General features: G+C 32.9%; 2 protein-coding genes and 1 pseudogene across 3 annotated transcripts; 1 reads left to right on the forward strand and 2 right to left on the reverse strand.

Annotated features, from left to right (window-relative positions):
* On the forward strand, positions 1-1,367 carry LOC111309381 (transcription factor TRY-like). Its single transcript, XM_022908453.2, has 3 exons — positions 1-222; positions 377-464; positions 991-1,367. The coding sequence occupies exons 1-3, from the start codon at positions 168-170 to the stop codon at positions 1,112-1,114; spliced, it is 267 nt and encodes an 88-aa protein (XP_022764188.1). The 5' UTR covers positions 1-167; the 3' UTR covers positions 1,115-1,367.
* Positions 1,368-1,896: 529 nt separating this feature from the next.
* Positions 1,897-11,389, reverse strand: LOC111302879 (RNA polymerase sigma factor sigE, chloroplastic/mitochondrial-like; annotated as a pseudogene). Its single transcript, XR_016344886.1, has 8 exons — positions 11,274-11,389; positions 11,071-11,128; positions 7,245-7,329; positions 6,029-6,787; positions 5,764-5,898; positions 5,008-5,244; positions 4,216-4,481; positions 1,897-2,383 (listed from the first exon to the last, which is right to left on the reverse strand). The product of XR_016344886.1 is annotated as an RNA polymerase sigma factor sigE, chloroplastic/mitochondrial-like (transcript).
* Positions 11,390-13,726: 2,337 nt separating this feature from the next.
* LOC111316187 (transcription factor SPEECHLESS-like) lies at positions 13,727-15,941 on the reverse strand. The gene is made up of 3 exons (XM_022918200.2): positions 15,351-15,941; positions 14,648-15,178; positions 13,727-13,944 (listed from the first exon to the last, which is right to left on the reverse strand). Exons 1-3 carry the CDS (start codon positions 15,759-15,761, stop codon positions 13,879-13,881), a joined length of 1,008 nt encoding a protein of 335 aa, XP_022773935.1. The 5' UTR covers positions 15,762-15,941; the 3' UTR covers positions 13,727-13,878.
* Positions 15,942-23,672: the final 7,731 nt, after the last annotated feature.

The raw sequence follows: 23,672 nt of genomic DNA on the forward strand, positions 1-23,672 counted from the left end.
GACTTTCTAGGCTGGTTGGATAAAATATGCGCATCAATTACACTGAAACATACCTTACTCTTTTTGGTCATCAAATTCCTCAAGCCACATTATTTCATATCTCACTTAACTGGGAAATTTACTTGATTTCTTCCATTAATCCTTTACTCTCTTTCCTGTGAAAGATTATGGACAGACAACACCGCCAGGGGCAAGCCAAAATCACCACTCTTGGAAGTGAAGGTCAGGGTTTTAGTTTTCTGATCTTAATTTTGTCATCCACTTTGATCTTCTTTTTCTTGTTCTGTTATCTCTGATGGGGTTTTTCTTTCTCCTTTTAGCTTGTGTAACATAAGTTTCTAAGATTGGTTGTTGTTTTTTTAAAATTTTTGTGCAGAGGTTAGTAGTATTGAGTGGGAGTTTATTAAAATGACTGAACAGGAAGAGGATCTCATCTACAGAATGCGCAGGCTTGTTGGAGACAGGTGAGCTGACATGAAAACTTGCATTAAATCCAGCATGCAAATCAAATGTTAATGCCTCCTAGATTTGATGAGTATTTGATAGGTAAGGCTTTAGGTAGTTATCTTTAGTTATGGGTTTGATCAAGAAACAGCAGTAATATTTTCTATCCTGTTGCAGGCCAATCTTTTTTAGAAGTACATGGTATTTATTTATATAAGGTGGAATATATGAATTTAACTACTATTCATACTACAATTTAGTTTTATGAGAAAAACAAAGTGTGCTTTCTCTGATTAAACGATAACCAAATTTTCTTTCATAACTGTTTACTATTCATACTACAATTTAGTTTTACTGATTAATTAGCTTTGAATTTTTTCTTTTGAATAATTTTTTTAATTGAAGTTGTAAGATTTGAATCTTAATAACTGAAACTAAAGAATTAGCATTCTACAGACAAATAGATTGACTTGGTTGATATATAAAGAAAGGCATTCATATTAGCGATGGTAATAAAATTCTAACCTGTAGGATTCGTATTTTCAGGTGGGATTTAATAGCTGGCAGGATTCCAGGGAGGAGAGCTGAGGAAATAGAGAGGTTTTGGATAATGAGACACAGTGAAGGATTCGCCCAGAAAAGAAAAGAGTACAATGGAAAAGAGTTCTAAAAGAATTTGGTCTTTTGCCTTTGATGGCTGTAAATAGCTTCTTATTTATGCGATTCTTCTCCATTTTTTACCCATATCTTGTACAACAGATTTTAAAATACTTATCCTTCTTGTTTCTCCTTCTTGCACTTGTTCTATAAATAGCCTTTCTTGTTTGCCCTAGATCCTAATAGCACAAGGCAGGCAGGCAAATTATTCAATGAAAACTCTCAAATTTGATCTTCATCCGTGTTGGTTTCTGAATAAAATGAAACCCCTTTTATTGCACATACCGATTAAAGTGAACAGTACTTAACTGCTTATGTTTTGCACTTTTGCTTTCTTAATCTGGTATACCTTCTGTCACTTAATAGTTGGTGTTAGTTCCCTTTATAAAGATTAGATCTTCCAATCATGGTGTAAGTTCTGACTTTGAAACAAAAAGAAACATTGATGTCAAAATTTTCAGCTATATAAAACTCGGGGGAAAAGTCTCAAGGCATTTCTGAACCTGGACCTTCCAAACTTAACAACTGCTACTTCTTTGGAGTCATTTATTTAAGCTGCCACTTTGATTGGTAACATGACATAAGATAAAGTTTTACAGTTCGGAAGAGGGGAGTATGCACTGGAACCGAGGGCTGAGGAGCAGAGGTTTTAGCATTATATAGCAGGTCAGCTGGCGTAGATTGGTAGATGTAAGAAAAATAGAGTCAATGCTATCTACCTATAATCAAATTAATATTACGAAGAATTTGAGTTTATTTCAATGGGATCGTATAATATCATTAAAAGATGACATTCAAAGTTCAAAATTTAATATCTACAACCTCTTTCTCAATTCCCGTGTGATCTCTTTTGTACAAAAAATAAAAATTATTATCAGGGTGAGAAAAATATCACGTCAAGTATAATGGGTAATTTACAATCTTTTAAGTAATTGAATTTATATATTACATGGTATGGGATTCTATGCTTATGTAGTTAAATGACTATGACACAGGTCATTGGAATACAGAAACGACTTGGTCATGAGCCAAGAGAAGGATATTGGGGGGAATTATGTAGATGAAGCCGAGGATTTTATTTCATTCAAACAACGTAACCACGAAGGTAATCCACTTGGGCTGGATGCTTGAGCTTCAATAGCGCCTTTACTTCATGTTTTTGAACCATTTCTCTCGAAATATTCAAGTTTCCGGCAATTTCTCCTAATGTTCTATAACCTTTACCATCCAGTCCATGTCTCTGCCTGACCACCAGGCTCTCCTTGGGCTTCAGATAATCAAGCTGAAAGACAGGATTTTTAGTTACACACTGTGAGCCTGAGCTTTTAGAATACAGAAAAATGGCAAAACACAGTCCCAATAACTTGGTGATTATTAATCTACAGCTTGTCAAATGTAAGCATTGCTACTAATTGGCCAGAATTTGAAATTAGAAAAAAACAATCTTAAATTTTTTCAAAAGAAAAGTAATCATCTAGGAGTATCATTACTAAAAAGACCTAAAGATACAAGTTTTCTTCTAGTGGCACTTAAAATTGTTAGGCAAAAAAACTCAAACCCAATTAAGCCAATAAAAGCATAATCAAACAATCAATCAAACACATAAGAGATAATAATTTAACATGATTCAGTTCAATCGACCTACGTCCATGGATGAGAAACAAGATCCATTAGTTGTAAAGAATTACAAACATATAACAAATCATATCAACCACTCAACAACCAATAACCATATACCATCTCAATCTCTTCTAGTCTTATAGTGTATTCTCAACCTAAACAAACACATACACACATACCTATGTGCATTCTTTTAACACAAACAAACATACACCATATGCACCAATGCATTATACTTATGTAAACTCTCTCAGTCTCTTTTAGTTCACTCACAAACATACAAACATACACACTCATAAAACGTAAATCTCCAATAATCTTATGAGATGTCTATCCTATAAAACCCTACAGCTCTCTTACATCTTTTTATTATACTTAATCCTATAAAAACTTTACCTATTTATAAGCATACAAACTTACTTATTAAGAATCTCTTTACTCTTAGAATTTTTCTTTTTACAAATCAAACTTGCTTATTAAAAATCCATTTTCTCTTAAAATTTTTCTTTTGCAAGTTTTTTTGTCCATCAATCTAATCAATCTCAAACAAATCTCTTATGTGATTTGAGTCATTATTCTCAATAATTTCTACCTTGACTCAAATTCTATCAAATCATTTGTCTTCATACTAGACATGTTTGACTCTACCTGCAATGAAAATCTCACAATCATCTTCTCTTATGTGCCTTCACATGAAACTCTTCTGTTGAATCTAGTTTCTTTGAGCTTGCCTCTTCCCATGGCTCGAACTATGCTCTAATACGACTTGTTGGGCAAAAAAGCTTCAACCTAATCAAGCCAGCGAAAGTATAATCAAACAAGACAACAATTTAACGTAGTTTGGTCCAATCGACTTACGTCTACGGATGAGAAACAAGATCTACTAATTATAGAGAATTACAAACATACATCAAATCATATCAACCCTTCAACAATCAATACCCATAAATCCTCTCAATCTCCTATAGTCCTATAGAGTATTCTCAACCTAAATAAATACATACCCATATGCACCTATGCATTAATAGCTACATGGACCTTCTCAGTCTCATCTAATGCACTCACATGTACTATACCTATGTAAACCCTCTCAGTCTCATCTAGTCCACTCATAAACATACAAACATACACATCCATATGACATAAATCTCCAATAGTCTTATGGGGTATTTATCCCATAAAACCCCACAACTTTCTTACATATTTTTCTCATAACTAACGCTATAGAGATTTAACCTATTTATAAGAATACAAATTTGCCTATTAAGAATCTCTTTTCTCTTAGAATTCTTCTTTTTCAAATAAAACTTGCCTATTAAAAATCCATTTTATCTTAGAATTCTTTTTTTGTAGGTCTTATTTTTCATCAAGCAATATCTAGTCACTCTTAAACATATCTTTTATGTGATTTGGATCATTATTCCCAACAAAAATGAAAAAATAGTAACCAGTAGATGTGTATAGAACGCAAATTCAGAGAGAATGGACGCATACCACATCATCAAGTGCAAGCCTGAGTAAAGCAGGTTGCCTACGGTGATCACCTCCAACACCATCGACATCAGTAATTCCATTAATTAACTCTTCTTGTGTGACAGAAAGCCTTGAATGAAGAGAAGCAACACGTTTTGAGGCCCTCATCACTTCTTGGTACCTCTCAGGAGAGATCCCAACTTTTTTCCACTTATTTCTTGCTCTGTAGGTTCTTTATGAAGTTCAAACGATAATTCAAGTTTGGCTCTTTGGATTTCTACTCTAACCTGCATCAAGTAAACAGGTTAATGGTTTAGCATATCTCTACTAAAAGAAGCAGCCATGGCTTCTATTGCTCAGTCTATCAGGCAAAGATCTTGAGCAAAGAATAAGCAGCATAAGACAGCAGTCAAAAAGTCACAGACATAAACGACAAACAGAATATGCATATAGATCCACGCACCACTATTTCCCTATAACTTATTTGTGTCTCAAACATTCCATGCGTGATGCTATCATTTACTTGCAGTTAGCTTATTATACGAAAACTGCTTTGTTACAAAGCATCAAATTAATTGTCACTATATAAGTTTTCAGTAATGAATTTCACCCTCAATATGGAGAACCACTTGGGAAAAGGCTAATAATCTTTCCTGCTTAGGCCCTTTCACCAAATCTAAAGGCTGTCAAGTGTCAATACTCAAGATTGGTGCTTGTTTAGAATGAAAATTACAAGGATTCATGTAAATCAACATGGAGTTTTAAAGATAAGAAACAGGAAATAAGCATGCTTCATTGAGAGAGAGAGCATACCCATCCAAGTCCAAATGAAACACATGTGAAGCTTGATAGTGTCGTGGAACGTATAAGTGAATGCCTAATCCAAAAACGACTGTATGCGGAGAGCCGGAATCTCCTTCTTGGTTCAAAGCGATCAATGGCTGTAATAAGTCCTTTGACTCCTGCCTGACAAAGGTCTTGAAATCTTGGGCCATTTGCAAAATCTTGAAAATATTTGTTTATCACAAACAAAACAAGCCGGAGATTATGCTGCATCAAATAAAACAATACCTCTCAGGAGTTATTATTGTCAGCCAATGCCAAAATACTCACAATTTCTTTAGACACAAACTAGGCTACCACTTTTAAAATGGGAATATCAAAACATCAATCTTCCTTAAAAAAGTTGAATTTGATTGTGCCAGAGTGGTTTTTTTTTGGGGGGGAGGGGGGAGGGATTGTTGGTGTAGAACAACACAAAAGATACCCTCATAAGTAAACTTTGGTTTTAGTTCTTCAGCAAAAATCAGTGTAAAACGAATATCCTTTGATACAGGCTTCATATGAAAATGAGAAGATGTGTCTATTTGAAATTAATTATAAGGTACTCGTTGAACTGTTGCATATTTAAAAAAATTGGTCAAATGACTTTCAAGCTTTATCACAGAAAATTTTTACTGAGGAATTTTAGTGGTACATCAACATCAGTAGCATAAAATGAATAATGTATATTTTGCTAAACCAACTGAAAAACCACCCTAAAATCAGTGGCGGTGGAAGAGGAATCACCTTAATGAGCTTATTTCTAGCAGCTCGACCAACCTCTAAATGTTTTCTCACATGAGCTGCACTCATATTTGTTGCCTCAGCTAATTCATCTTCAGTTGGATCTCTGCCCAAATCCTTTCGCAATTGCTCTTTTGCCTGAAAAAGTGCTCACAGTTTTAGCAAAATCTTTTAGTGGCAGAAACAATCATAGTTTCAAAAATGAGAGACACTGAAGTGAAGGTTTGCTGTCTCTTTTTACCTTCCTTTAAATTGAAAAGGTGCGCACCTTCATTTGCTGCTTTAGTTTAAACAACCAAGTATGTTCAGTACTTGGAAGAACCGGAGGTATCTTCATCTTTTGCCAGTCGAGGCTGACGAAATCAGTTGAAGCTGAATAGTCCCTGACAAGCCTATCAATCTTCTCGCTTTCATTCTCAGTACTCTTTTTCCTCCAAACAGAAGCAACAGGCTTTTCTTCTTTGTTCTTTTTCATTTCAATCCCTTTATCAAGACTCAATCTAGTCTTCTTAGTCTGGTTCCTAAGTCCTAACCACTATTTGCTTATTAGCGTTATCTGCTTTCTCATCACTTTCTTTACACCTCTTTCACCTTTGCTGGTGACTGCGTTCTTTTATCTCGCCTTCTCCCTCTTCTACATCAGATGTTCTAGTTGAAAGGCTAAGCTTATAAATGTTTTCAAGCTTGGCAGCAGCTTCATTGTAATCCACGTCCAAGGTACATGGAGAACCTTCATCAGTCAAGACACTATTTGCAGTTTTGGAAGCCTTTTTAGCTTTTCCTCGTCTCTTCGGGTGCTCCTTAGCTGTTTCTATTGATAAAAGAACATGCTCTTGAGGCGTAACTAGTGCTATATTATTGTATTTATCTGCTTTAAATGCAACAACCAAAGGCCTTCTCAATGTACATCTTCGAGTAGGAAACTTTGTGCTTATCCTAGTGGTTTCGAGCAGCTGAGCTAGACTCCATACGAAATTGTCTGAGCAAAATTTAAGCAAAAGACAAAAGCTTTCTGGCTGTACAAAAACTGCAACAAGGGATATGCATCAGCAACAGTAATGGTACAATACACAAAAGAAATAGAGATAAGAAATTAAGATCTTAAGGTTAAGTGACTGGGTTTTTTCTTGTTAGTACAAGCACAGATTCATCTATTCAACACAATTAAACTAGTTTTCCGACTCAAAAGCATTAGTATTTGAGCTCTGCAGCTATATCAAGCGTTGATCACGCAAAATTTCATTACCAAGCTTTCATTAAACTGGTCAATAACATTCTACAAATCAATTAACTCGATTATCTTCAAAATTTTGTAAGTATTGCAGCAAATCAATGCATTAAGTCCCCCCTAAGGGTCACTCATATTTGACATTTAGCAAAGACATTTAGAAACATGATCTTGTCTCTGTTACATTTCTAGCAGGAACTGACATCATCCATAAGCAATTAACGACGTTAAAAAGTTCATGCAAACAGAAACATACCTGTCGGAACAGAGCAAAAGCGAGCTGTTGAGTTGAAACGGACGTGGTATTGAGCAACTGGCGCTTTTTTCTTGGTTGCCAAAAGCTACAGAGAATCCTAAACGATGAAAGATTTTTGAAAGTCTTAAATATAAGAATCATAAATATGTAAATCACGGTACCCACAAATTACATCGGTCGTAAAAATCAACGGCCAAAGAGAGGCTGGTCTCAAATCCAACGGTATGTGAAAGCGACAAGTAAGATTAAAGAGGGGAGAGAAATGGGAGGGTGTGATGACGTGGCTACAGGAAGAAGAAACTGGAAATGGCGTGGGGAGAGAAGAGTGGAAGAGTAGGTTTTTTACGGGATTTAATGAATGACGTGTGATACACGTGGGTGGTTGTTATTAGAGGAAAGATTTATTTTCAGTTTGCGGGACCCAGTACGCGTGGTGGCCCGGATCTTTCGGGGCGGCTGATTATATCCATTAGAAAATTGAAAATTATAGTATTTGATTTTGAAATTATTAGCTCAAAATGTTTAAATACTTCAAATTTTTTGAACTATTTAAACAAATACAAATGAACACAATCGCTTCACAAAGTAAATTTAGCCCCACTATTTGTTATTTTTTTTAATAAGTTGAATTTTTATTTATCCTAAGCCGAAACTATTACAATATAACTATTTTATAACCTAACAATCAAAGAAAATAATTAATAAACAATTTATTCTAAAAAATTTACATTGAGGTTCCTGCAGTATGTTTCAAATTATGCAACCTATACCTTACAATTCCCTTTCTCTCCATAAAATAAATATAATTTTTTATTTTATCTTCATTGTAGTATAAATTATATCTATTATCAATTTTTATTTCTCATGATCGTAATTCATCATTTATTAGAAGTTTAATACTTGAACCATATTAGTTTCCGTCACCTTACTTTTCATTGTTGTGATTTGATTTCTTTCAATATTATGATAGCATCATAATGTCTTTTTAGAAATAGTCATTCCTCCACTCCATTTTCTTTATTTATGAATTTTCATTCAATTTGCCTTATTTGAAACAATTTCCTCCAATTCCAACTCCTAGTTTGCTTCGATGCTGCTTGCCATATGTTTCTCCTTTTCAATTCATAAGTTTCGATCTAAGTGATCCACAAAGAACCAGCTTTAGCAATTATCAACCAGATGTTTTACAAGACCTAAGCCAAATTCCAGGTTAAGATATCTTTAACTCCTAGCCTTCCCTCAAATTTAGGATAGCATATTGTCTGTCAGCTTACTCGAACTCCTTATGCTGATCCTTCTTTTCCTTTCCAAAAGAATCCATACCACAACTTGTTAATCCTCTTTAGCACATGTTTTGAGAGAATGTAATGTCTAAACCAGTAGTTTTGTATACTAAAAAGCATTAGCTACACTAGTTGTAACCTGCCAACATATGATAAGTGTCTTGTAGCCCAACTATTAATCCTTGCTATTATCTTATCGACCAAGTGTGTACAATCTTCTCTGCAAGCCTTCTAGTTACCAATGGGACTTTAAGGTACCTAACTGGTAATGAACCAATCTTAAACCCATAAGCTTGCTGGATTCTGACAAGTTCTACCTTACTAACCCTTGCTTAATAGAGCTCACTTTTCTCACAATTCAACTATAGACCAGACATATTATAAAATGCCTCTAACACCACCTTTATCCCTGCCACGGAGTCCAATGTTCCCTTTGCAAAAATCAACAAGTCATCAGCAAAGCAAAAGTGAGTTAATTTAATTCTCTTACATTTAGGATGATAATCAAAGACACTAGCTACGGCAATAGCATCCAATAATCTGGAAAGAACATTAATAGTTAGATTAAACAAGTAAGGGAAAAGTGGATCTCTCTGTCACATTCCTTTTGCTTCTTTGAAATAGCCTACCGGTCCACCATTAAATGATAAAAAGAAGAAAGAAGTAATAATGCAATTTCTTATCCATGCTACAAACTGATTTGGTAATTTCATTGCGTGCAAGACGAAAAGTATGATGCTCCAGTCCATTGAATCAAAAGTCTTTTGAAGATCAATCTTGATTGCGCACCTTGGAGATAAAGTGGATCTGCCATAACCTAAAACCATTTCTTGAGCTAGCAATACATTATCCATAATGCTTCTACCTTCTATAAATGCATTTTAAATACTACTTATCATCTTAGGTAGATATATCTTTAATCGATTAGCCAGAATCCTTGTGATATATTTGTAGATTATGGTGCAACAAGAGATTGGCTTGAAATATTTTATACTACTAGGATTGGTGCATTTAGGAACTAATGCTACTATTGCAGAGGTGAAAGCATATGGTATATTCAAAGTTTGAAAAAAATGCTATATAGCTTTAGTAACCTCATCTCCCACAATGCTCCAACTTTGTTTGAAGAAATGTACGACAAAACCATTAGATCTTGGGGACTTCTCTCCTTTCAATAAGAACATTGTCTTTTGAATTTCCTTTTTAGTTACTGGTTTTGAGCCTATCTAGTAAAACATCACTAGATAAAGTAAGTAAAGTTTTGAGCCTCTGTAGATAAAGTCCCTCGAAAGAGCTCTACCAAAAACTCATGTTTGCATCCTATAACATTTTGATCAGTAGTTCCAATTAACTTCTGAAAGAAGGAGATTGCTTTTTATGAAATCCGATCAAACATATCAAATTTCCTCCTTTTTGAATCCATTAAAATTTGTATGGTATTCTTTTTATGCTTTACTTTACTAGTTTGTGGAAAAAATTTGTATTATGATCACTTTTCTGTGGCCATCTGATTTTTGATTTCTGCTTATAATAACTCTCTTTAGCCTTCATTAGGTCTTTGAGTTCTTTATATAGACTTCTTTCAATCATAACTAGTTCCTTTGGAGAGTTTTGAGTTAGAATGGCTCTCTACATTGGTTCCAACTCTTCCCTCTTTGCCTGCATTTTACTAGGCAGATTTCTATAACTTTGAAGATTGAAATTTCTGTGCTTCAATTTCAACCTCTTTAACTTCTTATGCAATATTAGTATTGTGATACCTTTGATAGGGTCTTTCCAAGATCTTTCCAAGATTAACTTGAACTTCAGATTCCCTGTCCAATAGTTAAAAAAACTTAAAAGGCTTTGAAGGGCATTGGGTTGTCATGCTGAGTTTGACAAGTGCAGCATAATGATCAGAGACTTATGGGGCTAAGTACTCAACATCCGACTGTGGGAGAGCTGAAAGCCAATAGTCATTTATCAAAACTCTAAGCAACTTCATTGCTAAGTAACTTCCTAACTAGTGGTTAGACCAAGTAAATTGATGTCCAAAATAAGCCTAATCAAACAAGCCTAGTCGAGTAAGCAATTCTAAAATTACTTTTTAGAAGGATGGACTATGATGTTAAAATCCCCTGCCAAAATCCAAGGGTTATCTTACACTATGCCACTAATATAAGTTCAACCATAAGTTCCTTCTTTGAACTCCATCGTTAGTCCCATAAATGGCAGAAAAATAAACTTTCCTATTTTCATATTGTAACGTTCAAGTAATATTTTGCTCAAAAAACTCTAGTAGATCTACTTGCGCATGATCTCTCCATAATATCCATATCCCTCTGTTTGGAGATGTTGCATAATTGTGATGAATACCCCAACCAAGAAAATGCTTTTCCAGCACAGGCTGTATTTTATGATGCTTTATACTAGTTTCTAACAAGCACACAATATTTGCCCTTATTCTATTTATTCTATCTACAACATTCTTTTGTTTTTGAGCATCATTGAGTCCTTTAGTATTCCATACTATCAGTTTCATGTTGAAGAACAACTAGGCTTACCTCCGGAGGCAGTGAATCTTGTTTTAACCTTTTTCCTCTTATCAATTGGACCTTTCTTCTTGCTTTTCAGGGCCTTCATCAAATTAGCAACACCTGCAGCAGCTGCTATCTGTTTCGTTAGCAAGAATGGAATTATCTCTTTAACCTCATTTGCAGAACTCTGATCTACACTGCTTTCGTCAACTACCAGTTTGGATTCCTACACAGCTTCTAAGATCGAAAATCTGTTAACAGAGCTTGCTTTAGCAGTTGGGAGTGCAATTGAAACCTCATTTTTTCTTATGGCACTGTATCGTTGTATCTTATCCACTTCAGTCATCTTTGCCTCCTACGTAGCCACATTACCCTTATCCTTAGGCACCCAGACCATTGCTTCTGTCTTTACTTTCTTGGTACAAGTTTTATAATCCCAAATATACAATAGTGCTTGTATTTATGTGTCATCCATGGAATTTCTACTGAAACAGACATAACTGAACCATCCCTCCTTTCCATATCAATGAACTTTGGCACTTCTATATTTGCCTTCATCTCAATACAAATTTTGCATGTGCTAGTCTTTGCTTATTCGCAGTGATCGAATCCATATACAATGGATTACCTAGAGCACTAGTTATATAGCTCAGACCCTTTTTCGAATAGAGCTCAAGTCGTATATTGCTCAATTGCACCTACCACTCTCTTTGTATCGCAAAAGTTGAATAAAAATTTTCATAATGTACGTAATAAACGTATGCTTTTCTATAACTCAATTACATTCAAATATTTTTTTTCTTTCTTATTTTTTTATCAAATGGAGAAATCGCACGGAGAATTGGCGTAGGCCCAGAAAGATTGCAAATAGTAACCCAAGAGGCAAAAGTTGAATTCAATACCAAAAACTAGAACAACGTGAAGCTATGATCAGGTTTTCTGATGTAGCCCGACATATATATCACGTCCCGGAGAAATTTCAGAGCCCAGGCCCATGAGCAAAGTGTGAATATAATAACCTGATGAGCCACCATATGTTTATTTTTGTCCCAGTGCAGGGGAAATTTCAGAGCCCAGGCCCCTGAAAATAGTGTGAATATAACAACGTGATGAGCCACCATTTTCATATGTTTATTTTTAGAATTCCAATCTGAACCAGAACTATGATTCCTCTTCTGAATTTGAGCTGTTGAGTTAAAAATAAAAAAAAAAGAGACAAAAATAAGAAATTGGAATTTGGTTTCTCAACGGTCCATTTTAAGTCTCATTTAGGCAGTCACATGCAAAATTTGAGCCTGCTGCTGAGCAATCTTGTTTAGGATTGCAATGCATAGGACCATTGTTAATTACACCTAAGCTGAATGTTCTTTTTTTATTAAAGAAAATTCTAACACAAGAATACAAGATTACTGTATATGGTTGAGCTAATTTTAATTACATGCATGAAGCCTGAAGATCCTCGTCAGTTTTGAAGACATGTCACATAACTTTTTGCACAATAATATGTAAAGCATTGCATTCAAAACTTCAAATTAAATGCCATTTTAAAATTTTGTCCCATAGTTGATTTTTCTTTTATATAATAGAAAGTTTGAACTATATCAATTCATAAACAATGATTATGCAATACCCTATAAAAATAGTTGTTTTTCGATGAATATGACAAAAAAGTTTATACCCAATTTATTATCAAGTTTAAATTTTGAAGAATCATGTGTTTTGATCTCAAATGGTTTTGAGTTGGTCGTTCTTCGTCTCGGAGCATTACCATTCAGAAGTTTTTGAATTTGTTGTGATTTGCATAACAATCACTTAATCGATATTATTACTATAATGTGTAGAAGGCTTGGCATTTCCAAAAAGAAAATATTCTTATATCATTAAAACAAAATTATCGACCGTTGGCTTAGTTCGAGCAAGTTATGAATCCACATATAACTTTATTTACAAAAAAAAAAAAAAAAACGTAATTTAAAAATTAAAATTATTGAATACCACCTATAAATTAATTGAATTAAGCCATAGTTTTATATCTCTCCAGCATACAACTTATTTAATTTCGAAAAATATTTAGATGAAATTTTTTAAATAAAATTCATAAAATTTCAACTAAAAATGATTGCAAAAAAATTAAAATCGAAAAATGAAATTAAGAGTTCCCTTTAATTCCAGGACAGAATCTTTACCAAACTAGGAGTTACCAAAATACTTTGGTCCACTCCATCCGTTGTGAAGTACAACAAGACATCAATTTTCTTGGCCCCGAGTTTGGTAATTCTAATTAATCAAAAACTTATATATCAAATTTTTATTGTCATTTTCTAAAGTTATAGGCACCTACCCTGGCTACCAATTTGGATTAAAAACACCGGAAGAAATTATAAAGGGGCTTGAGAATCTCCAGTCTTCACTTCACCTACGTATTTCTTCAATTCTTCAGAGGGTAGGTGTAGTCTACTTATATATCTCCTGACTTGATTGTATTATTCTTAAATGTTATCGTTATTATTTATTTCATAATTTTTGTAAGTAAATACAAGAGGCTAGAATTCCCAAAAAGAGAATAATAAATTACCTTAAACAAATGGATATATATATATATATATATATATTGTATATCCATACATGCAAATATGCAAATCAATTGAACTTTGAGACTGCAAAATTACAAGGGTGTGTTACACTATAGCTAGCTAATGCATGTCATGATCACTAATCTACGATTACACATTAATTTGTTAAAATAGAAATGAAGGTAAATGCATGCCATATGCCTTTCCATTCTTCTTTTCTTTGAGTCCGTTAATGAAGGCTGAAAACTATGATGAGTAAAACTTAGCAGAACGTTTGCTGGATTTGGTGGGCGAGTTCTTCTGCACTCAGTTGGCATTCAATTCCAATCTGTTTTAAAAATAAAAAAAAGTAACTGCAACATTCATATCATAATTATGGTCAAATAAAAAACTGACTGCAAAGAAAAGAAACCCTAGTTTTCAGCGATCCTGTTTTTCAAGAGTTATGAAGTTAGTGACGTTTTTACAGTCAGTACCGTTGCATTACACCAACGTCAGCTCTACGTTTGTGTGAAAACTACTGAACCTGATTGATTTTACTGTTGTCTCTTAAAATTTAATATTAAAATGATCCTGCACCGGTGCAATTTAACGGTGGGTAATGTTTTTCTCAATGATGAAAGAAATCATTCAAAATCAAAGATGGGGTTTAAAGAGAAAAACAACAAAATCAAGAGAACAGACTGAGACATATAGAGCAAAAATATTGCAAACAAATGTTAAAACTTTGAGAAAACAATATCATTGCACAAAATTGACACCTAAAAAGAATTCAGGGCATTTGCCTTGTCTGTTAGTAGTTCAGAATATAAATGAGAAATTGGATACCCTTGGCCCCTTCCCTTCCCTTTGCTTTTTTTTTTTAATGCATTATTTGAGTTTTTAATCAAATTCTAAAACATAAGAAAGTGAGACAAATGCAAACATCTTTACAAAATTCAAAACATTATTTAATTCTTTTAGACACACCAATATTTATGTTTTACAATATGCTCACTTAAAATGGTAAAATGGGGCTAGAGAGTTTTTACCTTGATGGTGAAGGAATTAAGTATGGTTTCATCAATGGTGGTGATGTTGACATGGAGAATTTCAAGTGAGAGGTCCTCAAGAGCAGAGATTATTTTCACAGCTTGACCAGGAATCCGAGGAGATAACGTCTTTAAAAGAAGATTGGGGCCTGAAAACTTCACTTCCACATGAGCAATCGGAGATTTTGAGTTTGCAACGAGCTCGTTAACGTTGTCCATGGAGGAAGTGGAAGAAGTAGGAGATGGCTCGAGCGAACTAGTCATGGTTGGAGAGAGGCAACCTTGCTGCTGCAACCTTGGCTTGTAAGGGCTACCTGGTTGAGGGGTTCTTGGGCTTATCGGCAAGTTAAGTCTTGGACTTAGAGGTGGTTTTCTAGGGCTGAGAGGTAAGGGTCTTGGACTTGAAACTATCCTAGGGCTTAACACTTCACTGTAAACTTTTCTTTGTTTCTTGGCCTCCAGCGATTGCAGAACTTGTTGCAACTCATTGATGTAATCCACAACGCCCTCAATAATCGATGCTTGATCTCCCTAAGACATAATTCAATACAAAGATTATACATAAGAAAAAAAAAGAAAGAAAGAAAGAACCTCAAAAAAAGCAAGCAACAACCTCAATAAAAGCTTTCAAACAGACAAACAGAAAAAAAAAAGGCTTAAATGGATACTTAGTAAAACAAGAAATTAAAACAAACTGCCTTACTCTTTTGACATAGAAACTAGGCATCAACGCCCTCAGCACCGATAAATGCTCATTCATTTGCTTCCTCCTGTTGCGCTCAACCGTAATATGAGACATTCTTTGTTGCCCATCTGGGTTTGTTTCCTCTAAAGAAGCTAGCTTCTGCCTCTTGCTTTTGGGTGAAGTTTCGGGCTCAGGCTCAGTCTCTGACTCCTGTTGAGCACAGGAAGAAGTAGACTTCTGAGACACCAACCTTGTAGCTTCTTCACCATCCTTTTGGGTGCTACCAGCGGCGGTTGCTTCCAATGGAGTGAAGGGTGGAAATTTAGGGAGACCATCTAAACTCTCAAAAATGGCAAACAGGTCATCTCCAGCAAGGTAGGTTTCTCCAAATTCAGGTTCTTCAAAAAACTCACATACAATATCATCCATTGGAAAGTGTTCCAAGTATCTTGTTGTTCTTCTTCAACTACTACAACTAGTAGTATTTGCTTTTTCTTGGAAGAAAACCGTTAGTCTGCAATTGGTTTTGGCCTTTTCAAGGAATTGAATCAGAAAACAACCAAAGAGAGTATAGTAGGAAGAGAATAGAGTGGAAAAGAGTGAAACTGAGATGCGAAAATTGTCAAGATCAAGAACAAAAAAGGCTGCTTTAAAAAGGAGTAAATATAAGAGCTGCTGTGAGTAAGAGGGACCAAACTATCACCATCAAGTATTCTCTCCTTCTCTTGGACGGGTATCAAAAATCTTTTGGGGTTTGAATATCTGCTGCCGTAATATGTTGGGGATCTCACAGAGAATAAGAACGAAGATTTCGAAGCTAAATGGGAACCGGAAAACCAAACTCAAGCTGCTAGGCTGTAGCAGCATTCAAACTCAAAAACGAAAAACAGGATAAGCACTCAGAGAGTGATAAATATGCTATATAAATTGGTGCTTATAACGGAAATTAATTGGAATTAAATAATACTCGATATGATGATGCTGGATTTCCCTTCAACTTTATTTACTGCTAGTATTTATTTCATTTCATGATGGGTGAACTCTAAATCATTATGTTACGTAACTCAGATAAAATTATAGAAAAGTTTTTTGTAGTTAAAATTAGTATGACATCTTCAACGTGATATCAATCAAACAAGAAAATAATTTGGTAGTCTAATTTTTAAGCTTATACAAGAGAAAAGAAACGAAATAGAATGGATAAATCCTACAAGGTTAAGATTAAAGATTAAATAACACCTATCTTATCAATCATAACTAAAGCGTAAGTATTGAAAATTTTTTAAGACCTGGTTCCGATATGTGTTCAGAACCCTTCGACCGTGTTGCAGTATGCATTTTATGACTGTATCGTTAATATTCCTTGGATGGTCCTTAATTAATTTTTTTTTTTCTTTTAATACAACTTTTGCTTGTTATGTTGTACAAAATTTACTACTAGTGTAGTAAGTATTTGTTTTGCACCACGATTCTTACGAAGTTAAATCATTTTAATTACTTAGGAGAAGTTGTATTGTTTGTTTATAATTAGTTAATATTATCTTTTTCTATAACTTTTTGAAAAAAATTATCTTTTTGTTAAGAGCATGAGAATCTCTCAAAAGGAACATGCAATATTTTGATTCATTAATGCATGCGGAGACAGATTAATGCAAAATGACAAAGATACACAAAGTAATCGTTAGGTTCAAATTAAAGGAGGTTCTTCAATTCCGAATGTGCTGCCTGTCAGGTTGCTGTCTTCGGTTTCTGGCTCTGACTTTTGCAATATTCATTTAGCTACCATCATCATCATTATTATCAATTTAATAAACTATACACATATTTCCTACATCACAAGGTATATTAATAGATTGTACTATAATAAAATAAACCAAACTATCTAGTGTCCTATTAGAATAACTTGATACATGTTTTAAGAAGATAACAATTGTAGATACTCTATTTGATTCAATTAAACCTAAATCGATTAAGCCTAATTATCAGATTATCATATTTTTATCACTATCTTTTACATTTTGGATGTTTTACTTTAAGGTATTTATCTCTGTATATATATATATATATGTATATATTTATCTTTTTTTTTTTTTTTTGGTTTTAAGGGAGGGGCAAAGCCCTATTACAAAAGGGGGAGGGCTTGGTTTGAAATCAAGCCTTTACGTTTTCCTAAAGACTTCTGTGGTTACTAGGTCAAAAAACGAAAGACATCTTGTTACTTATTTATTTGTCTATCTTTCTTTTTACTTTATCTACTTTAATATAATTTTTTGATTATTTTTTTATCTACTTTAATATATTTTTTTTGATTATTTATTTTATGGATTGATTATCTTTGTTTATCATTTTTTTTAGGTCGGATTTATCTTATCTATTAAAAGAAAATAGAGATAATTAAAGAATCAAGGGCTGAAATTGTTTAACAGGACAGGTTGAGTTATGAAAATTGGAATTAAGTTTATCTTTAGGTGATAATTGTTTAAATTTGAGATTTTAAAAAGAGTTGGTTTCAATCCAGATCGTTTTTTGAAGAATCCATCTTAAATTGAAACACTAGTCAAACCTAAACTCACAAGTATAAATAAACCTCAAACAATAATCAACAAAAAAGAAAAAAATGATAAGAAAAGTACAACAACTCATATACGAGTTAGTAGAGAAAGATAGAAAAAAAAAAAAAAAAAGGAAAAATTGCAAAAACAATCAAGAAAAAAATTAAGTCCAGCAAAAAAGTTTTTTTTGAAAATATAAGGTTCTGAGTTTGATTAGGTTTAGATTGTGTTTTGGGAGATTTCAAAAGCTAGAGGAAGTTAAATTATTGTTTTGAATTTTTTGGAATTTATGAAAATTTTTTGGAATTTTTAGATTTCATTTGAATTTTTCGACGAGTTCCAGTTTTTTGGCGACTTTCTGACAAAAATCTCAATTCTCAACAACAAATTTCAAAATCCGACGATGAGACCCAAATTCAGGCCAAACTTCAGCGCAAGCCCGACGGCACAGCCCAGAACTCGATGAAGCTTGGACAGCCAGTCATCGGTGTTCTTATCTTCTAGAGAGAGAAGAGACCAGAGAACAAGAGGGAAGACAGAGAGATAAGCAGATTCTAAAACAGAAAATAAAATTTCAGTCTTTTATACTTTACTTATACGGTGTTGTTTTGGTCATTAAAACACCTTAAGGATCAACGTTTTTTCATCCACTCAACCCGATCCAATCTCAACCTAGACTAGTGACTCGTTTTTGGCAACCAGCACCTAGCCAAGCCAAGCTGTCTCCTAAGCCACACCAACTTGTTTTTGTTTCTAAAGCCGTTTGATCAAAGCAAGCCAAGCCGAGCCAAGCCCATTCTTTTTTATATTTGTTCATTTGTTTTATTTATTTTATTTTATGTTATTTTATTATTTATTTATTTTTGAAATATTCTTGCATGATTAAACTTTTAGAAAAATTAAGAGAAGTTATTTTAAAGAAATAATTATAAAAGTATAAAATAAAAACTTTAATATTTATTTTCATCTTTTTTTAAAAATAAAAAATAAAAAATAAAAAATACATAAACAAGTTTAATAAATTTTTGGGAATGAATTGACATTATCTAATAATGATATTTTTAAAAATTTCAAATGAAAATTTTTTTAAAAAATCTCTAAGTAAGGAATTTCTCTAAATTTGACTTAAACGGTAGAATAATTTAAATGAAATTTCAATAAAAGAAATTATATTCTTTTTCAAATTAAAAATAAAAATTAATCAAAATTTGTATGAAAATATTTGACAATTATCCAAAATAAAATCTCAAGAAAAATCATAAATGGTTGAACTTCTATAAGATTTTTAGGTGAAAAGTTTTTTTTTTCTAAATTCAACCAAAATGATAGAAGAATTTAGATGAGACTTTAGAAAAATGATTGTTATAATATTTTCTTGTAAAATGATGAATAAATAGAAATCGAATTTAGGAAAATATTTCTAAATTAGGCCTAATGATGAAAAATTTAGAAATAAAACTTATAAAATAAAATATAAATTTTGAAGATGAAATTTTTAGTAATTGTAAATAGATGATTATCTAAGATATTTTTAGGTAAGAAAATATTTCTAATTTTGACTCAAATGGTGGAAGAATTAGATATATTTTTGATAAAAAAAATTTGATAAAAATAATTGATTAAATTTTTCCGACGATAAAGTCTCCTAAAAAAAATAAATGAGTTCTTGAATACTTTTGAAATGATAAAGTATTTTTAAGAATTCTGTCATATTGATGAAAAAATATTAAAAATGATTTTTAATATTTACATATTAAAATTTAAGACCATTATAACCATAAATCTTTAGGATAATTTAAAATAAAATAGTATTGTCCTTTGGATGGACACGTGTGGGTACTATAACTTTTTTCATAATAGAACTCTTGAATCTTATTCTAAAATATATATCAAAATCTATTCTTTACGAACTTTTAGTCAAGTTTAAGATTTTCTTAAAATGATAAATTCACTTAAATGATTTATCACACTTTTAAAAAAAAATTGATAACAACTCTTTAAATTGTGTTTAGCTATAAATCCATTTACTCGTTATGGCAACAATGATTGATGAGTGACTAATTAACAATTTCAAAAACTTTAACCAAAATAAATTCTAACTTAAAACTTTTGGTATTTCATATTTAAGTTAGGTAAAATAGGACGGGGATAGTTCATAGGTTGTCCCTCTCCCCTTAACACCGACTTGGCCAAGGTGGGAAATTTGATGAACAAGTGAAGAATTTATGTCGTACGTTAATGGTCGGGGAAACAGGAAAGAACTGCAAAGCAAAAAGTGGAGAATATTTCAGTGATGAGAACGAGAAACAGAAACTGCCATAATATTGTGAAGTCTCTTCTTTATGCATTGATCATTTGATGTGAAGGCCGTCATTCCCCAATAAGTGGCTGTCCTTACCTTTACGTTATTCCTTAAATTTTATAGGGGGCAAACACACGTTTACATTCAAGTTCAACTCGCTTTTTTCCAGCTAATTTTTGCTTTGGAAACAATATATGGTTAAGCAGAAAAGTATATTCCTACAAAACCGGGCTGATAGTTTCTATTGATGCCCAGAACCATGGTTAGTCCGATAGTATTGAAGGTAACTACGTCCTATACAATCAACTTTAATGTACAAGAATAATAATACATTGAATATATATATATATATATATATATATAATGGCTACAAAAATTTAATAAATAAAAAAAGAATGAAGAAAACTTGGATGGCTGGAGATTTATTACAGCATTAAAAACACGACAAAGTGCACATAAGTGTGAATAAACATGAGAGAGAGAGAAGAAAAAGAAAAAGACGAAGGTGATGACGATGAGTACTGGGGAGAAAGCCTGCAAGTTGTCTGTTCTAATAAGAGTTTACATATTACTATAAAGAAGGGCGCTGGCTTGCTTTCAATGTGCAGACACGGTATCTCCGTGCCTACGATGATCGAGTTCATCCATGTTCTTGTTTAATTGGTTTTTATTCTTTCCATTTCTTTTATATGAAATTTCTATCAAATTTGAGAAGAGATTGAATGTGTAGAGGAGCAGCATGAGTGAGAGAGGGATCGGAGGCAAACGAGGCAGGAGAGTAATTGCGAGGTTGCATGGGAGTGCTTTTCATATAAGTTTTAAGTAGCTACAACTATTACTTTTTTTTTTCTCCTTTGGTTTTATCGCAATTAATTACTTCGTATTCATCCAACTCCTTCCATCATCCGTCAATTTTCACATTTACCATCCTCAACAACCGCCCTCAACCACCTAGTTCTTTCTCTCTCACATGACATGCAAAATCCAATCAAAATTTTGCGTTGCCTGCTTTATTTATTAATTGTTTTTTAAATTTGATTCTTACATCTTAGTACCTTGTAAAAGCTTTTTCTGAAATAATCATTGGAATCATCATTGAAATATTTTGATTCCCTCACTGAGTACTATATATTTATAATGTGTGCCAAACTCATGATTTAAGACCTTTAATTCCTCCACAAACAGAAAAGAAAAAGAAAAAGAAAAGAATATAGACCCTTTGATTATTGTCATATATCTTGCAAAACTCAGTTCATAACTTTCTTGGCCGTGAAAGTTTGCCAAGCTCTTTTTTTTTTTTTTTAAATAATATTATAAGCAAAAACTATGCTGAAAATTGAAATATATACATGCATGCATGAAGCTATTTTAGAAATCCATATGCATCTTGATCTATTATAATTTCCACAGTACTAACTTATAGGGACAAACATGATAATTCATGAATGTATGGTAAACGGATAGCATCATGTAGGGATATAGAACATGCCTGCAAATTCCATCTTTGGTAAAAGGCAAGCATGTGTAAAAATAAACAAATTGAAACATCTTATAGTACCATATTTATCATTAACATGTAGCCCATGTATGTATGAGTCATTAACTTGGATTATTATATATAGCATGATATATACATCCTCTGCATGCAGCAAAAAATCAACCTAATTTAAATTTAACATAAGAGATTTATAGTTTGAAAATAAGAAAAAAAATTAAAGTTATAAGAATTTAAATGTCAAATTTATTAAATACCACTTTTAAAAGTAACTATAAAAAACAAACAGGAGAGCTATTGCCTCGTTTATCTTCCTCTTTTTCCCTTCTTCATTTTGAGGTTGGAATTAGCCAGAGATTTAGCCAGGGCAGGTCAGAAGACTCAGAACCAAATACTGTTCAAATCCAAACTAGCTAGCTGGCTTCGTTGGAGCTTCAATGATCAACTTCAGTGTCCATAACTATAACATATATACATAGAGTTAATTATTAGTAGAAATTAAAAGCACTTGCATAATATAATACTCACTCTGTCTCATTTTTTTTAATCTTTTTTTAGATGTTTCAAAATTATTTTTTTAATCTAAAACTCTTATTTTGATATTATTTTTTAATAATTTTTTTTACTTTTTGATATTAAAAATTAAAAATTTTAATTTTATAAAACTATTAAATTTTAATATTAAATATATTAAAATCATTTTTTTCTAAATTGAGTGAAAATCAATAATACTCAGATAATTTAAGACAGATGGAGCAATATCAACTCTTTTAATACCAATTAAGTCTCCAACATACGTATAAAATTGAAGTAGAGAATATGGGACAAATTTGAAACCAAAAGCCTTTACAAAATTCCACTAGTAAAGTAAATAAATAAGGTGGGGGCGTCCCCCAGCTTCATTTACTTCCCAATCTGAAACACCATTTACTAGCACCCACGAAATATACGAGCACCACATTACTGCACTTTTCTCTCTCCCTCTCTCTGTAATCTGTATCACATAACCAGACACCACCAGCCTTGATGTTGTATCTCGGGAAGGGTGGAGGGGGGGTGTTATAGCAAGGGAATCGTGCGGATGAGATTGAATGGAGAAGGCCTTGATATCTTTATTTAGATTTCCATGTCCCCCATCCCCACCGCTATGGCCGTCCCAGGCTAAAACTTGATGGCAGTCAGCTCCTCCTTTAGCTGTCCTTTAAATTCAATTTAATTCAATTCTGTGTTTACATTGTGAAGGAAATCTTTCCTGTAATCTAGTGGATTTAATGATGGCCATGCTGTATCCTCGTCGATTTCATGAATGTGGACCCTACTCACACTGTAAACAGACTCAAAGAATGAAGCAAGAACACCATATAAATATATATATATATATGTATATATACTTGTATAGTAATAGTTAAAACTTTGGGAAACTAAATGCTCCGTCTACCTACCTAATGAGATTTTTTTTTTTTACTATACAAAGTGTAAACCATACAGGGTCCTTTCACAGTGCCCATTTTCGTTCAGGAATTAAACTTGAAAGTTGAAGAAACAGCAGCCAAATTTCCTGTTTTTGGCGTCCTCAAAATGGCAGCAGGACTTTACTGAATCCGTTTTTAAAGGAGTTCACTGTCCTGATTAATGAGTTTTATACATGAATCTAAATAATGGTAGAAAATACTTCTATGCAAGATATGGATGATTTGGGTGATTTTCCAAACTTTAAAATTATATTTACAAAAATCTAAACTTTTATATTTAAGTTTGGATAGTTTGAAATTCAAATTAATGTTGATCAGTATTGAAATAAATAACCTTTGTATACCTACAGTATGTGGGGCATATATCAATATTAATTTCTGATTGGAACTTTTCAAAGAAAAAAGAAAGAAAAAACATAAAGACATTGAACAAATAGAGAAGTTTGAAAAAGCAAACTGCAATGGAACGGGCAATTGCTGAGACATTAATAGTACTAGTACTAGTATATATTGTTACCT

The sequence above is a fragment of the Durio zibethinus genome, chromosome 9 (assembly GCF_047325235.1).
Source record: "Durio zibethinus cultivar Kanyao isolate XHJ-2024 chromosome 9, ASM4732523v1, whole genome shotgun sequence".
NCBI classification, from domain to species: Eukaryota; Viridiplantae; Streptophyta; class Magnoliopsida; order Malvales; family Malvaceae; genus Durio; species Durio zibethinus.